Source organism: Prinia subflava, chromosome 15, assembly GCF_021018805.1.
Source record: "Prinia subflava isolate CZ2003 ecotype Zambia chromosome 15, Cam_Psub_1.2, whole genome shotgun sequence".
In the NCBI taxonomy this organism is placed as follows: domain Eukaryota; kingdom Metazoa; phylum Chordata; class Aves; order Passeriformes; family Cisticolidae; genus Prinia; species Prinia subflava.
The window spans coordinates 2,895,815-2,912,956 of NC_086261.1; the positions used below are offsets into that span (position 1 = coordinate 2,895,815).

Below are 17,142 nucleotides of genomic sequence, written 5' to 3' on the forward strand. Positions count from 1 at the left end.
TCCAAGAAGTAAAAACAAAACTGAGCTGGTTATTCCTTGCTGAAGTAGAAAAGAGGCTGCACAAAGGCATTGCAAGGCAATGGGCTCAGAGAGAGCACAAAGAATTACCCTGGAATACGACTGTCAGAACAAACCCATCATGGCACTGTGCAAACCACACTGGAAAGTGCAAAATAAATCCAGGGTCACTAATGACACCTGCAGCTACCCATGGAAAAGGAAGAAGGGATTGGGACGTGCCTCTGCAAGAGGACAGGATGTTCCCCACTGGTTGGTTGTGAAGTGCAGCTCCACTTCCACTGCCCTGGGCTGTACCTGGTGGGAGAGGAGCAGGGCAGGAATGGGGCAGGGATGTCCTCCAGCCAGCACAGGGCAAGGCCTGCCTCCCACAGAAGGTGGGAATACCCCCCATCCCTCCAGCAATGCCCTCTCTGGGGGGCAAAGGATCAGCAAAGCCCACAGAGAACAGAGATGCTGTTAACTTCCACCCCCAAAGAGAAGCTATTGGGAGCTCCAAATGGCCAGAGTTGCTTATTGAAAATAAGAATGACTCAGCTCTGGAGTGAAAGTTTCTATTTTTGTCTTTTGGCCTCAGTGATTTGGTTCCCATCCTACAGCTTGAATCATTCAGAAATGTTCTTCTGCAGGCAAGGCCAGCTATGCCACTCTCGCTTTCCAAATTTTAAATTGGAAGATATACATTAAACATGCCGAAGTACAACACTTTAGGATTTTCTTTGTGTCCGTTTCCAGGCATGGCTGGAAAGGGAGGATTGTTAAATGATGAAAGGTGTCTCCAGTGAGACCATTCCTGTCCAATCAAATCAAATATTACAGTCATGAAACCAAACCAAGACTGGATTTCATTTGAAACTCCACAAAATAAAATTTCATGGCTAACTTTCTCCTGAACCTTTTCCCTTTCCCTAACATTCAAGCTTTCATCAGAAGGAAAAAAAATCCCACACACTAGTGTTTTCTCTCTTTCAGAGAAATAATTTACTCAAAATTCTTCTAAAAAAAAAATTAAAACATTAATTATTCCCATTGGGGAAGCACCATCTCATGGCCAGCCCACTTCTGCTGCTTAGACACATTTAAAACTTGCTTTGGGAAGAAGCAAATACTTTTAGCCCCAGCTGTGAGAGGCCACGTGTGGAGGGCTCAGGAGGGATTTGCTGTGTGTGAGTGAGAAGAAGATGGGCCCAAGGTCTCTGCTCAGGTCTCAGCACAAATCTTCTACCAGCTCCACCAAAGACACATCCAGCGATCCCACATTTTCTCTGAGTTGGGAAAAGCAGCTCCTAAGCTTCTGTCTCACTTTAATAACACATGTGAACACCTTCCTCAATGGAAAACCCATTTACAGCACTGCAACCCCACTGCTGGTCAAATATAAGAGCACAAAAGCAGCCAAAATCTGTCTCTCCACGACGACATAAGGTGCAGGGGTGTGACATGAGGACACTGACCCACACATTCCTTCCAGCTACTCCAATTAAAGTTTGGAGAATGAGAGAATATTTTTTTAATTAAAAAACCTGATAGGTTCAGGAGACACATCTAAAGGAAGATGCCTTTCAAGAGATTTGAGGGGGCAAACATCCCATGCAGCAAAATCCAAGCTTAGAACATGTTAGACACAGTTCAGTGAGCTTCTTTTACTGTGCCTGTTTGACTAATAAAATACTCCTTGCTACCCTCACTTCCCATTTATCACTAAGACAACCACCCTGGATCAGTTTAAGTAAAAGTATGCAGAGAAAAGAAAATGAAATCAAGATATTGGATATGGTTGGCATGAAGAGACTTGAAGGGACAATTTGGCAACAGCAGAGCCAAGGGAAGCGCAGAGCTGAGAAGAGAACCAGGGGAAAGGGATGGATGGATTAGTCTGGAAAAGAAAACAAAAATCCACACAAAACACTGAAGAAAATGAGGCTCCACTCCAGCTTCTACTGAACTCAGTGTGAGCACTTCCCACTTCTGACTCCTCTTCCACAGCAGTCAGAGAAGATCCTGGATTCCAGGACAGGCTCAGAGGGAGGATCACCTGAACAGTGTCTGGAGCAGAAGAGGAACCTGATGGAAGATCCAGACAGTCACCAAAGCTCTAATGGGGCTACCAGAAAAACCCTTCCCCTACCTGTGACAAAACCTGCAAGTGGCAGAAATGTCTGCTTTTGCAGGGAAGTGTTTTTCCTGGTGCCTGGGAATATCAGCACCCATTTCAGAAAGGGAGGACAAGGATTCTGCCTGGGAGGCTCCTGTGTCCATGCTGTGACCCTGCTGCAGCTCACAGCAGTTTTGAATGTCTGCTCCAAAGCAGAGACAGCAAAATGAGGCAGGCACAGTTCATCCCCTTCCCACCAACCTTTGATGAACTCTGATCCACTGCATCCAGGAACCTGCTCCTGTCCATGAAAATGGCTTTGATTTGGCAGCTTTTATTCCCATCCTGCCACTGTGTGAAAGGTCCAAGGTGCAAAACAAGGGAGAATTATGGCCAGGATTACAAGCTCACGTAAGGAGCCAGGCTTTTTGTTTTTCAGGCTATGTACAAGATCTGAAAAGGGATCCTGTCCATTAGTGTTGTAAAAAAAATTTAAAATGTTCCTGTTTGATGCAAAAATAAAAGCATTTTCAAAGGCTCTTTGATGTGAAAGACAGAAAGACGTGCAGGCAGATTCTGGAGGAGGTCTTGTCTTCAGCAATTACCAGCACTCTTTTTGAATCCTACTCCCCAGACAGAACTTTTATATGAAGCAGATAATCATGCTGCAGAGTGTATCAGCTCTAAACCTTGTGGCTTTTCAATTAAGCAGCAATAACCTCCAGTCCAAAAATGCCTCAACCAATTCGGGAATAAAACAAACAACCCCCAAAACAAATTAACTGCAGGTGAGACAGTTCCAAAGACATACTTGCTTCTAAAAGATTTCATTTTGAACTCTTCTCGGGTAGCCATGCCAGTTTTCCAAGCAATATTTTGATCATTAAAACAAGAAGTGATGCAATTTCCACAGTGACCACAAACATACCAAGAATATTTCAACTAAATTTATCCAGACTTCTTGTTTGAGTCACTGCTCTGGTTCGTTATTTTTCCATGATTTTCAGCTATGCACAGGGAGGAGCTGGGGCCAGCCTGGGACTGAGTTTTCCCCAGCAGTACCTGAAATGCCAACCTTTATGCCTGGGAGCCACACATTGACTATCAGAGAGGAAAAGGAGCTGCTCCTCCAGCTCCCAGCCCGAGGTCCCTGCTCCTTCCCACCACTCTTCCTGTGGCAGAGTGACCCCTTCCCTCACCCCTGGTGACACTGATGGGGCTTGTCTTGGCAGATGAGAAGCTCCTGAAGCTCACCAGGGATCTGCTGCCCTCTCCAACTGCACATGGAGACCAAACCCATAGATCTGCCCCAGTTTTCCCACTGTGCATCTTCATGGCAGACCCCAAGTCCTGCCAGCAACACAAACTGCTGACTCCCAGAGTCCCTCTGACTTTTGGAAGGGTGAGAGCCTTTCCTAAAACTTAAAGGGTTTTTAAATAGGTCCTCTAAAGTGAGGGCAAGGCACAAATTAAAAAGCATGGAGACACTTCTGTTGTGAAAATATCAGCAGCTTACATAAAAGGGCTGCTGCTGTGGTGATACATAATTATGCAAATAAGCAATTGCTGACCCACTAATGAGCACAGAGACTTGGATTAAAGGAAGGAATTAAATATCAGCCTGACTTGATGTAAAATCTGAAACAGAACCTATTAAGAGACAGACTTCATGGTTGAGTCACCCTCCCTGGGGGGGGTTTAAAAGCTGTGTGGATGTGGCACTTGGGGACATGCTTTAATGGTGGCTTGGCAGTGCTGGGGGAACAGTTGGACTCAGTTACCTTAAAGGTCTTTTCCAGCCTTAAAAATTCCACGATTCTATGATTTTTATACAGCAGATTGGGAGTTGAATGATATAAAATCCATTCCCTCCCCCATCTGCAATGCAAACAGTTCCTCCCAGCTCACTGCCTTCTGCAAGCACAGCCCTGGCAGCCCTGTTATTGATCAGAGCACTGAAAAACAAACAAACCACAGACTTGATGCTGTAAGGATCCCTGAAGATCCCATTATGTCAGTGCAAAGAATTTAATGGGTTTTGGATAAGGCCTCCATAGGCTCTGGGGAGGATAAAATCCCATAATTCACAACATTTTCTTAATACAAGTATAAAATCACCTGCAACATCTCTGTCAAAACAATACATCAATTACAGGCCTGGTAAAGGCTGAGTTTGTGTGAACACTATCAATTGTTTTTTTCCCACTGAAACAGAGGACAGCAGTTCCATGACCCCAGAATCAACCCTCACCCGAAAGCTCCCTCATAAATCACACCTCAGGAACATTGTAAAGAGCTCCCTGTGTACAAGTTCCACAGGGAAAGGATTTTCTTTACTGTCTTATCACCTTTGGTTTTTTCCAGGCTTCTTGATAGAGTTGTCATAAGTTACATTTCAATGTAATAAACCACAAGTAGATTTTAACATGAAGGTGTAAAAATAAAGCTGTAAAGCAGCAAATAATTCCAGATGCAGCTCAGATAAAGATCAATGTTTTACTGCTGCCTGTAAATCAAACTGGCTCTCAGGTCAGACTCCCTGCTCAATTAACTTCCCAAGGTCTTTACTGCACCACTGGCTCTCCCAGCAGCTCTGCCCTCCTTGATAACAGCCCTCAAGTTCAAGAGCAGGCTGGCTTTGATGGTTTTTGCGAGGAAAATTGTAAATGCCTCAGCATTCCTTGCCCCTTTTTGGAGGGATGTTGTAAGAGCCAGCTCTGCACAGGAGGGCAGGTTTAACCACAGGCATGTTCAGCTGCACAGCAGCCTCCTGCAGGAGCCCTTGGCCCCTTGTGAGATTGCACCACCTCAGTATGAAGTTTATTTAAATATTTAAAAATACAAGCCTATTACTGCCTTACTGGTGTACTTCCTATTCCTGCTGAGCATTTCCTACTTCTCCTTCTGCAGGGCACTCTGCACTGAGACTGACTCACATACAAACCTGTTGTATTTTCTGCTTTTTTAGCTCATAGGAACCCTTTCAGCTCGCTGTTTGGACTCGAATTTACTCACAGCTTAACATGCAGGGAGAAAACCAGAAAACCTTCAAGGCTGGTTTAGTCTGATTATGGAGAACTTCACACGACTGACACACTCTGCACCTCTCCAGTGCTCTGTGTGCTCAGTTCACCTCCCAGATCCTCTCCTTGTCCTTCTCACCCCACACTGTCACAAAACACTCAGGGCAACGTTACTACAGGGTGATGTGTGGCTGGAAAAAGCAGGACAGAGGCTGTGAGTACTTTACTCCTGTTATACAGCACAAGGTGCCCCAAGGCCCTGCTGCTGGTCCTGTCCCCACACACGGCGGCTGGGAAGGTTTTATGGTTTGTGTGGTGATTCCATGAGAACAAACTGGAATCAGTGGTGCTGATTTTCCCTTCCTCCTCTATTCAGCAGGAAAAGATTTTTAAACAAATTTATTCATGTGGCAAGTTCCTGCCCTTCACATTGAAGGCAACAATGGTGCAGAACTGTGAGGAAATCATAGAATCAGAGAACAGGCTGAGTTGGGAGGGGCCCATCAGGACCATTAAATCCACCTCTGCACATATCCTGCCCTGATGCCAACCAGGAGCAAAGCTGGAGGCACAAAGTGTGTCCCAGGAGGATAAACTGCTCCGTTTGCTCTTGAACTGTCACCACTCAAACTATTGTGAAACTTTCCTTATAAAACTGCCCTTGCTCCTGAGCAGTCCCTCTTGTTAAACAACCCCTTGGCTTTTCCAGTTCAACCCTTACTCACACCAGAGCCTTTTCCAGGATTCAGGAAGCAGCAGGGCAGGCAGCAGCTTTCCCTGTGAGTCAGATCTGAGCTGAGCCATGGTCCAGCTGGGGTTGCAAAGGTCACTGCCACTGTGGGCAGCTTCTTTCTGATAAAATGGAAAGCCCTGCGAGCTGCAGGGTCACCACAGCAGCTGCAGAGCACAGCTTTAGGGGCCTCTGCTCCACTCCAAATGACAACTCCACTCATATGTTCTGGTTACTTGTTTGCTCCCTCATGTAATATTTAGGTCTCTTTCCCAGGTACACTGTCCATGTCCATCTCTGCTTCCCTGGACCATGGAAGGTCACCAAGTTACATCTGATGTGCCTCCAAAGATGTTGTGAAGGTGCAGTCAGTTGATAACTGCAAAGCTACTACAAAGTTTCAGGCAGCTCTCCTTGGCATTGTTATCTCTAATTATGTAATTAATTAATTATGTAATGTTAGACACTTCCACCCTCTTCAGTGCTTATTTCTGGATTTAGCAGAAGAGAGGAGACACCCTCTGGCACATTTGAAGGATAATCCAATCCCACCTCTGAGACACACACCAGTGGCATATGAATGCTCTGGGACTTTGAATAAAGCTCACAGTAAGAAGGAGATAAGCTTTTTAACAAAGTACCCTTGTGTCTCAGAAGACAATGATTGTTCTCCTACATCTCTCAGGAATTGTATTCTAGAAAACCACGCAAGAATTAAATCTCAGCTGTGAAATTTTGTAAGATTCAAAGAAATCAATCGGCCCATAGAAAGGCGATGAATCTTTATGCTTTTCTACACATTCATAAAGTGATGCCTTTGGGCTTCCATTGTACTTACTACAAAATTCACATCATGCCACCTCCTCTGTATTATGCAGAGCTCTTTAACTAAGTTTAAGAAAACCCCAAACCCTGTGCTTCATGAGAGACTGCTGCCACCCCCATATCCCTGCTCAGTTTCTTCTAATTAGGGCAAGATGAACAAACCCAGGAGAGGGGAAGCAGGGTTTGAGGAGACAAGGGAGATGCTGAGAGCACCCACAAGGGAGCCTCATCCTGTGCTCCAGTGACAAATCCCCTCCGAGGGCTTGGTCAGCACCACAAAGCCCAGCACCATCCCCGGAGGGAAGAGAGAGTCCAGTTCTGACACACAGCTCAGCCACTCCTGGGAAAGCTGGAATCCTGCTGGGACACAGGGAAAGCTGGCATTCTGCTGGGATACAGGAAAAGCTGGCATCCTTCTGGGACACAGGGAAAGCTGGCATTCTGCTGGGATACAGGAAAAGCTGGCATCCTGCTGGGACACAGGGAAAGCTGGCATTCTGCTGGGACACAGGGAAAGCTGGCATTCTGCTGGGATACAGGGAAAGCTGGCATCCTGCTGGGACACAGGGAAAGCTGGCATTCTGCTGGGATACAGGGAAAGCTGGCATCCTGCTGGGACACAGGGAAAGCTGGCATCCTGCTGGGACACAGGAAGATCACTGGCAACCAGGAGGAGCAGCAGAGGAGACACCTGAGCAAGGTGAGCCCCTGCACCCTGTTACATTTTCTAACAAGGATGCCGTGAACCTTTTCCCCACATACAATTGGCCAGGGCTTTGAAGCTGCCAGGAAAAAAAAAATTCTAAAAAATCCTAAGGCTTCAGATAGTGAAGGTGCACAGGGACCTGCTGGAAGGGGTCTCCAGCCCTGCTGATCCAACTGAGCCATCCCGGAGCCCCCGGCACCACCGCGCTCTGGGTTAAACCCCCACAGCCACAAGCCCGGTCCCTCCTGCTCGAAAAAAAAAAAAAAGACTCCGAGCTCTGAGCACTAATGAGGTCGTCGGCATTAAAGAAATGATCCGGGATCTCACTCCCCTTCCCAGCAGCTCCCGCTGAATGGGAGCGGGAGGCTGCATCCACATTGTTCCTGTGTAAACAATGGGTTCTCCTGTGGGGGCTGAGTGAGTCACGGCTCCTGCTGCAGCCCTGAACGGGATCCCAGCGCAGAGCAGGGACCAGCGAGCTCATGGCAATCACTCTTGGCAGGACCCAAACAATCCTAGAATAACGAGTTTAAGCATGTACAATACCCTTATAAAGAGCAAATCCACCTAGGCAGTGCTGGTTGTACAGGGATCTTAAGCTTTACAAGGATCCCTTTCCCAGTTTTCCAATACTGTAGACTATTTTAGTATAACCTAGATATCCATATAGAAGAGTCTACCACTGGGATTTGCATGCTTCCAACTAACCACTTTAACTGAATATAATTACATAACAGCAACGTGTAATAAAGTTCTCAGAAGAAAAGAACTGAACTCAAAATGTAGAAAATATAACTATTCCACTTTTCACTTCATTATTCACTCCTACAATAATTTATTTACTGTATCTTTAAGCAGTGAGAAAACTTGTCAGATCACTACTGCAGAACAAAAATTTAGCAATTCTGAACAGTTAGCGCAGATTAAAATTCTTCTCATGGTTTATAGCTAAGTATTCAAGTGGAGATAATTTCTTCCAGAGAGAAACACAGAAGACAGAATTTAAGAATGTTAAGAATATTCAATAACCAAGCGTTACAGGAAGGTACAATGCCAATTACCAAAAGCAAACAGAAAAATCAGTATCACAGAACAAGCAGAATACGTACGGAGAAAGGAAAGAGTTCCCAGAGCTCCCTGTGACGCTGGCGAGAAACGTCCTCAAACAAGACAAGGAGGCCTCTGAATAAACTATCAGGTTTTGCTTCATAGTTGCTGATAAAATCCAAAATAAGGCTGCAAAAACATTAGCTTCTGCTGGAGCCTGCTTACTCACTACAAAGCGTCAAACACACCTTCTTCCCACACTTCAAACGCAGATGCTGCCTCCTAATGAAGCACTTGCTGCAAGGGGGGAACACCGTTACACAAGAACAGGAGGCTATTTCTTGCTGCAGAAACATAACTGGGGTTTGACTCAGAGAAAGGCAGCAGTGCTTGAGAGCTGAGGGTTGCAGCGAGAGAAATCATCCAAAAATAATTTGCCTGCTCAGGAAAAGAAGAAAAAAAATTCGCAGGAAGCAACCTGAAGCATATGTCCCTTCCAAAAGGGGAATTTCTTTATTACATAAACACAAACCTTCTAATCTAGCCCAACATGAAATCACTGCAAGCCACTGAATTGGAGCTGAGGGTAAAACTGGAGCAGGTTAATATCTGTTCAGGCTGAGATGTTCTGATTTTAGCAGCTTTCATACCCTGAATACCCACTGCATCAGTGACTGGGAACATATTTGCATCCACACACTGAAAAAGCACAGATCTTGTAAAACATATTTAGGAACTGGTGAGACGTGATACATGTATTGACTAATTCTGTAGGCCTTTGGAGAACATCCATCCTCAGGGGAATGCTATTCCACCTCCACAGTTCAACATCACTCTCCCTGGAAGTTAAATTCCTTGTTCTAGACTTGTAAATTTTCAAAGATTGAGGCTCAAAAAACTTCCCCATTTTTAAACTTCATTAGAGCCCAGTGGCAGCTGGCTACTCAGTTCTCTTAAGAACCTTTTGCTCCCAATTACAGCAAAGAACAGGAAAGAAATAAATCCTCCTATTTACCATTTTGTGGATCCATGTTGCTCTCCCTGCAAACAGCGGATTCCTCCGTTCCCACACACCAGTACATTCTGGGTCACAGTTGTGAAGGTCCCACAGACAAACTTTCCACCTCAGACTGAGCAGTGCTGTCAAAGCTGGACGATCCCCACCACATGAATCCAGGAGCAGAGGCTGCTAGTGAGCACCATCCTGAAGAAATATCATTTATTCTGTTTAAAAATAAACAACAAAACAAATAAATCGTTCTGCTCTAGAAATGGTGAGATGTTCATTCCTCTCCACTATTAATACAGTTGTCTAAGTGTCACACTAAAAATATACTCTTATCTTCCTGTAAATACAATTATTTTCATAATAGCTTTGTTAAGAGCATAACATGAATTAACAGAGGGGACTAACAATTTCTGCACTACAGAAAGATAATGTCCCTAATTTTTCACCACCAAAGCTGCCCAGTCTTGGGCAGAGGACAAGGGGGTGGGCAGGGGTCACAGCTGCAGTTTCAGATTCTCCACAAGCTGGTGTAAAGGCAGACCATTGAAACCCTGCAGTGCAGCTGGAAAAATCCTAAATGCAACCTCAAAACCTCTCCCATCCACAAAGACAACCACGGCTGTTGTAAGACTGTGAGAAACTGAAAAACACTGATGTGGTTACTGAGATAATCTCTGTAAGAAAGAGAAACACATCAGCTCCTGTCCACTCTGCCCAGTCCTTTTTGAGAACTCTCCCAGCCTGGAAGCATCAAGCTTCTTCATTCAGGGAGGCAAATCAGGCTGTTAGGAGCTATTAAAGGTTTGCTTTTTGTGAACTGCCTGGTGTAACAGGCAGCAGAAAATTGCACAGCTCAGTCTCCTGAGGCATTTCCAACTCCCTCCCTTTTCACAGCTGCACAGCCACCCCTTAACCTCTTCATACAGAGGTTCAAACTCCTGGAGGATTTGCAGTGTTTGTCCAAGAAGCATCAGAGCTCCTTCATCTTCTGCTTTCAGTTTCATTCGGCAAACACCTCTCAGATGTAACACGATGCCCCTCAACTGACTCCGACTGGTTCTTCTCATGTCTGGTGTGTGATGGTGAAGTTTTGGGTTGAGCTCTAGCTCAGCAAAGCTCATAACCCACCTCCCACTCCAGCCAGCAAGGCCCAAGATCTTCCCTGACTCCCCCTGAGCAGGGCTGGCTTCCTAAACTGGGATCAAAGGCCAAGGAGAATATAAAAATATGCTGATCCATCACCACTCTCTAGGAAAACAACACTCTCCAGCCAACAACACTAAAAATCACTGCATCTTATTTCAATTTTTCTAGGCAAACATTTGAATATTAGGTGCACTCAGCTTCTGCTGACCCTGACTTTGCAGTGCCTGGCAGCAAGAGCCAAAACTCACACCCAGTCTGGGCACTGGGTGCTGCAGGAGGCTGAGACGGAGGTGATCCCTAATCCCAGATCCATGCCCACAAGCTGGTGAATTGCACTGTGCTGGTGGAACACTAAATTCTGCCCTGGAACGTGCTGGGCCCCACCAAACTCAGCTTCCCTTGACCACACTGGCAGGAGGAGCTGCTCCCTCCATGCCATGGGTGGGACAGCCCAGGCAGAGGTGTCAGGGAGGCTCTCACAGCTCCCCAGAGCTGTCCAGGTTGTAAACTCTGACAGCAGAGGGGATGTGATGCCTCCAGCAGCTGCCTGCCCTGTGCCCTCGGTGCACTGAGCAGCTCCAGGGGGACTGAACACTTCCCCATCACACTCTGCCCCACCAGCTCTGCAGCAGATGATGGTTTCTGAGGCACTTCCTTGCTCTGAGATGGGGACAAACCATGTGCACCCACACCAACTGCACAAGAAACACTGAATGGGGGTCAGTGTGGACCCCTGAGCCTTCAAAACCATCCCACTCCTGATTTGTAGCTCTACTCAGCCTATTCCCCAGGCTGAAACTTTCCTCGTATAAAGTGAAAGGAAAAATAACTTTTAGGAAAAATAGTGGTGTGGTTCTGGTAATCAGTTCCCTTTAACTGCAAGTAACTGAATGCTGTAGCCATGTATATTACTGCCACACAGTGCCCATAGAAGCAGGATTTCCATATTTCAGAACCTGTTTGTATATAATTAAAAAAAACCCTACAGAGTTTTACCTTAAGCAAGTTGCACACAAGTGTAACACGTGCAAACACCACGTGTGGATTTGATTTAGGGAATCTGTGTGCGCTGCAGAACCCCGTTCAAAAGGAGACGGCCCATGAGGAGTACACCTGAACACGTGTGAATGGGATTTACATCCCATTTCACACATTCCCAGTCCTGACATCTGCTACTGCCCTCACCTGAACCTGCACCTCCTCTCCACCCGCCCGCCCAGGCTTCCCCTGTGCACTGAGCCAAAAAACAGCCAGGCCCCCAGCAACAGCAAGGCTTGCCCAAAATCCCTTCCTAATTCATTAAAAAAAAGCCAAAAAAAGAAAAAGAAAAAAAAAAAGAAAAAAAAAAGAAAAGAAAAAAAAAAGAAAGAAAGAAAAAAAATTCCCACAAACCCAAAAAACAAACAAACAAACAAACCACAAAAAACATACCTCAACAAACAAAAACCCACCACAAAAAACAAACAACCAAACAAAAACAAACTAAAAAATCCAAAACACAACACACACACAAAAAAAACCCTGCTAAAACTTCAGCGCGTTACCGAAGCCACCTGTTGTTTCGGACAATCCCACCTGGGGCTGGGCATCAGCCCGGATCTGAGGGGGCGGCCGGGAGGGCGCCGGGGCTCCCCTGCGCGCTGTCACAGCGGGGCCGATGGCGAACCTGGGGCCGGAGCGCCCGCCCACGAAGGACCCGCATCCTTCGTCCCCGGCCATCCCCTTCTCCCACACCTCGGCCCCGGCTGGGGGCACACCAGGCTCTACACCCCTTTTTGGGGGGTCTCGCAAGCCCTTCCAGCCGCTTTCCCGCCGCCGGCGTGGGGCGTCCCCTCAGAGCGAGTCCCGGTGCTCTCCGTCCCCGCCGGGCGGGGCGGCCGCGCTGCGCCCGCAAAGTTCCCTCCGAACTTTCATTTTCTTTAAAAACAAGCGCGTTTCCCTCCTCGTTTCCACATGAAACGCCCCGGCAGCCCCCCCCACACCGACCGCCCTGGCAGCGGGGCAGGTGCCCGAGAAGCGGCAGCAAAGCCACGGTACCTCCTGCGTCCCGGGCCGCGCTCCCGGCTCTGCCGCCTCCTCCTCCTCCTCCTCCTCCTCCTCCTCCTGCTCCTCGTCCGGCGCCGCCCGCACGCCTCGCTCCGGGCCCGGGAGGCGGAGGGAGCCCGGCGGCAAAGGGAGCGGGACAGCGGCTCCTCCTCCGGCCCGGGGCCCGCACCGCGGCCAAGGGCGAGTCCCCCGGCACGGCCCCCGAGGGCAGGGCTGGCCCGGAGGAGGAGGATGGAGCTCCTTCCCCAGACCCGACCCACACGCCCGCCCGCCCCCGGGCAGCTCCTTAGGCTCCGAGGATTTGTGTGTTTTAGGAAAACGCAGCCTGGGAGCGGCGGTGGCTGGAGCAGGAGCGCTCCCATCGCTCCGGCAGGGCCCGGCCTTACCGCGGGGCGCCCAGCACAGCCCGGACTTTGAAAGTTGCTCCTTCCCCGGGTCGCGGCGAGTTCGGTCCTCGCTGGAAGAGCAGAGCGCGGCTGCCCCCTCTCTTCGGAAGGAGTCAGCTGTTGGTGTGCGCAGCCCTTCCCCAGACTGACCCATTCCTGTCCAGGAGCCTCTGGTAAGCCAGGGATTGCTCCATTTCCAGCACCCGTCGGACCAGCTAAGAACAAAACCCGATCTCTGCGTGCCTTTTGCTTTGCTCGTAGTCATTCTGTAAATTAAACACAGAGGATGTGTTTTACCCTGGTGGGTACCTAGCGATGGGTCACCGGTGGTCACTTGAGGGTGGATGTGCATTCACAGAAGGCTGCGGCAGCCTGAGCTTTGCCTGGGGCCTTCTTTGGGTGACTGTGGAGACACAGATGCGCCTTCACCGCGGCTTTTCCCGGTGTTCAGGCTCCCATCAACCTGCATCCAGTTGCAGCCATGGATAGAGAGCAAGAACGTACCAATACTATTGTTTTCTAACTTTTAACACAGCTAAAAAACAGCATCACCTGTTTTCAGCACCTTTCCACCTCTTACTGAACCTGTTCCCTTTTATGCCTCTTACCTAGACCTTTCTTGCACCATTTTTAGCACCATGTTTGAAAACACCCTAAAATAACCCTTTTTTTTTTTTCCCCTCTGGCAATAATTTACCCACATATTCAAGTTAATTTCCCCCTTTTTTCTCTCCCCAAATTTCATCCCACTCTTCCTTATGTCTCCATTGACTGTGTCACTCACAGTAATGCCTTTGTATCTCCAGCCTTCCCTTTTCTGGAGTCTGAAAGCTTCTGAGTGATGCTGTCAGCGAGTGGAAAATTCAATGAGCTTGGCTTGGCCTGTGTAGGGAGCCAATAGCTCACCCATCAGATGGGGAGAGAGTTAAAAGACAATGGAACGTTCTTGCTCTGTATCTACATTGCAGATGAGAGAAATAAAACTGTGCTGGGGACACGTTTAGCAGAGCCACGCTGGTGGTGGATGTGTCTCAGGGGGTTTAGGGAGCAGCCAGAGCAAGGCAGGAAGCCCCATCTGGCTGCAGGAGCCACAGTGACTTGAAACACTTCATTTTGAGGCTCACCTCAGAAGGAAAAGAGGATCCATCCAACTTTGTGCTTCCTCCTGGCAGCTGCAGCTCTGCTCTCCTCCCTCTGCTTACACTAAAGGGCACAACTCAAGCTTTTATGTGCAGAACACTGACCACACTTAGCACATTACTCTTAAAACTTGCTAATTCTTCATAAATTGCAAAAAATTAATCCAAGTGCAGATTCCCTCACAGTCCCCCAGTGAGATAGTAAATCCTCAGATACACCCGTTTCACAAAGTTAAACATTTATTAGGAACAAGAACTATTACAAAAAAGATATCCATAGTCTAAATATATACATGAGGTTTAAACATAACATTTTCATGTACCCTTAGCTATAAAAATACATTAGATTAACTGTATCCTAATTTATAAATATAGTTCTTTTCTTTTAAAAAAACCAACTAGTATTCATATGAAAGCCTTACTGTGCAATGGAGGAATATATATACCCTCTAAGGGGTTATTTTAAAGTTAGTGTCTAGTGTTATATAACTTAGAAAATTCAGTGTGTAGAGTCGAACCCTGATTTATACAATAAGAGATACATTGACTTTTTAAAAACTTGATATGGGGAAAAAAGTGAAATATATATCATACATATAAAGCCAGAAGAGTAGGATTTTAAGAATTTCAGATTATTTCAGTTTCCACCACTGGAAATCAAAAATACAGAGATACATCAAGATAACCAGCCTTCTACTGTTTGCCTCACCTCCCTATTGTCTGGCTGCAGCCCAAGGAAACCCTCAGGTGGGCAAGAGTAAAATGTTTGTCTGAAAAGATGTTTGCACTCTTAAGTGTCTTACAAAAATAGAAACTTATTTACAATGATCCCATTTGGCCTTTCATGGGGAAGGGAGGACATTGTCATCACTGGATGGGGAGATTTTCCTGCCTCACACCCGTGGGAGGACAGGCTCCTGCTTACACTGTTGGAGGTATGTCATGTCAGAAGTGAAGTGATGTTGAAGTGCAATTTCAACATTCACTAACTAATAAGGAAGTTTAGGCTCATGCAAACTTTTTTCCTTACTTATCACCACCCACCTTCCTTCCTCCTCCAAAAAAAGCTCCACTCATGCAACAGAATTTGTTGCTGTCTGAGCCTATCTGTGAGCAAAGGAAGGTACTGGGTAAATCCCGGCTTGCAGCAGAGAAGAGAGGTTAGACCTGCATTTCTGCTTCGAGCTTTGACATCTGGAGCAGCAATCCTTGCCAGTGCTCCCTGGAGATCTGCTGATAAGCCATAGGGAACCTCGGTGGGTCTGTTCTCAGAGGACAATCCCAGAGGGATCAGCTGAACTTCCTAACAAGCTGTCACCACTAACTCCTGCAGACGTGGGACTGGCGGTGCCTTTGCCAGGGCTCTCCAGCAGAGTCAGGAGAGGAGGAGGAGGGAAAGCAGTGAACCCAGGAACTGAAGATAATGCCTGTGGCTTGTCATTTATCCCATAATATCTAATCTCATGTCTGGGCATGCAAAGAAGTTACTGCAGGAGGTGCTAAGGCATGAACTTGGTGTGACAGCCACTCCACGGACAGCTGTGAGCAAGGGACAGTCCAAGGCTGTTTTCTCAGTGAAGGATCAGCCACTCTGCGCTGGCCACGAGGTGACAGCACTCACAGGGACAGCGGCTGCCAAGCTGCTGACAGCCTGAACTCCAGCCACAGCTTCTTCCACGGTAACTGGCTTGCACACCCTCCTCTTAGCACTCAAGGTGTGCTTGGGAGCACCTGCCTTTTCACACTGCACCTCCAGGAATGTATTTTAAGCTACATTCATGCAGGATAAAGAAGCAGTGTGAAGAGCTTGTTTTACTCTCATAGTAATAATCCTGGCTCAAAAAACAAGGAGATGTTCAAAAAGCCTGCAAGTTGGAGAGAAAGAGAGTGCAGGACAGTTTCCTGCAGCTCTTCTGCTCCCTCCCCCAGATTAGGACTCATATGGATTGTTTCCTGTGGGCTATCTACCATGCTACATGCTCAGCATCCAACTCGGTGTCACCACGGTAAGTGCAGTGCAAAATCCTCTTGAGAAAAGTGCTGTAGTGAAGGTTTGAGATACAACTGTGACTCACTGGGAGCCAGAAGGGGCAGCATGTCAGCAACTTGCATTTGCAGCATGTGCAGTGTGTGCACACCCAAACATCAGGTTCCAAGGACACTTGAAAGTCTGGCTTTGTTGGGTGAGATACTGGCCCCAAAGGAGTCCTCTAGGAAACTCCCACAAATCTCATTCAGGGCTAGAATATCACCAGGATGGAGAATGCACATATCTTTAGAGAGACCATGATAGCTCTTTCAGAGAATTTCCTTACAGCTCCTTCCATGAAAGCTTGCACTCCCATTCCAAACTCCAGCTGCAATCTTCACATAAACTCCACAACTCCAGACAAGTTGTTCTAACCCCTACCACTCGAGTCCATCTCTGCCCAGGGAAACCCAAGTGCCTCTGAAGGTATTTGCCAGTACCTCTGCTGGCACCAGCAGTCTCTCTAACATGCCAGTGATGTCCACATCCTTCAGGGGTACAGTTTGGAAGCAGATGTCCTGCCAACACTGCGACAGACCAGCTTTGGAGTCACAGGGAGCAGGCAGATGTAGAGCCAGGGACTTGCAGAATACAAGTGTGTACTGCCAGTAGGGTCAGTGAATCAGTTTTTGAAGAGCCAGTTGGCAAAATGGAGTCCAGTAGATTCAGTGTTTATAGAGGAATAAAGACAGGTGTTTCCATTTTCCTTCCCACCCCTCCCCTCCCCCTTGCTCTGAACACGTCCCCCATGTGTCACATTCAGAGTGTCAGCATTTTAGGCCTCCTGTTTTCATGGACTCTTCTGGGAGAGTTTAATGGTGACTGTTTTCACTTCAGTGTATTCTGCCAAAGCATATTCCCCACTGCAAAAGAAAAGAGGAGGAAAGGGACAAACAGTTGTTGAACGTTAATGTGGATTTCCCTGAGAGAAGAGAGCTGTACA

At 47.2% G+C, this 17,142-nt stretch overlaps 2 protein-coding genes across 3 annotated transcripts in view; both read right to left on the reverse strand.

Annotated features, from left to right (window-relative positions):
• Window positions 1-13,161, reverse strand: part of LRRK1 (leucine rich repeat kinase 1) — a 73,881-nt gene extending 60,720 nt beyond the window's left edge. The window contains exons 1-2 of one of the 2 annotated variants that reach the window (XM_063412404.1): window positions 13,032-13,161; window positions 9,460-9,668 (exon numbers count right to left, since the gene is read on the reverse strand). In XM_063412404.1, the coding sequence (XP_063268474.1) occupies window positions 9,460-9,526 (67 nt within the window). In that variant the 5' untranslated portion in view covers window positions 9,527-9,668; window positions 13,032-13,161. The other variant, XM_063412403.1, reaches the window with a different exon arrangement.
• A 1,231-nt stretch (window positions 13,162-14,392) lies between these two features.
• Window positions 14,393-17,142, reverse strand: part of ALDH1A3 (aldehyde dehydrogenase 1 family member A3) — a 33,872-nt gene continuing 31,122 nt past the window's right edge. The window contains exon 13 of the mRNA XM_063412366.1: window positions 14,393-17,062. Within this exon, the coding sequence (XP_063268436.1) occupies window positions 16,990-17,062 (73 nt within the window). The 3' untranslated portion in view covers window positions 14,393-16,989. The remainder of the gene's footprint in view (window positions 17,063-17,142) is intronic.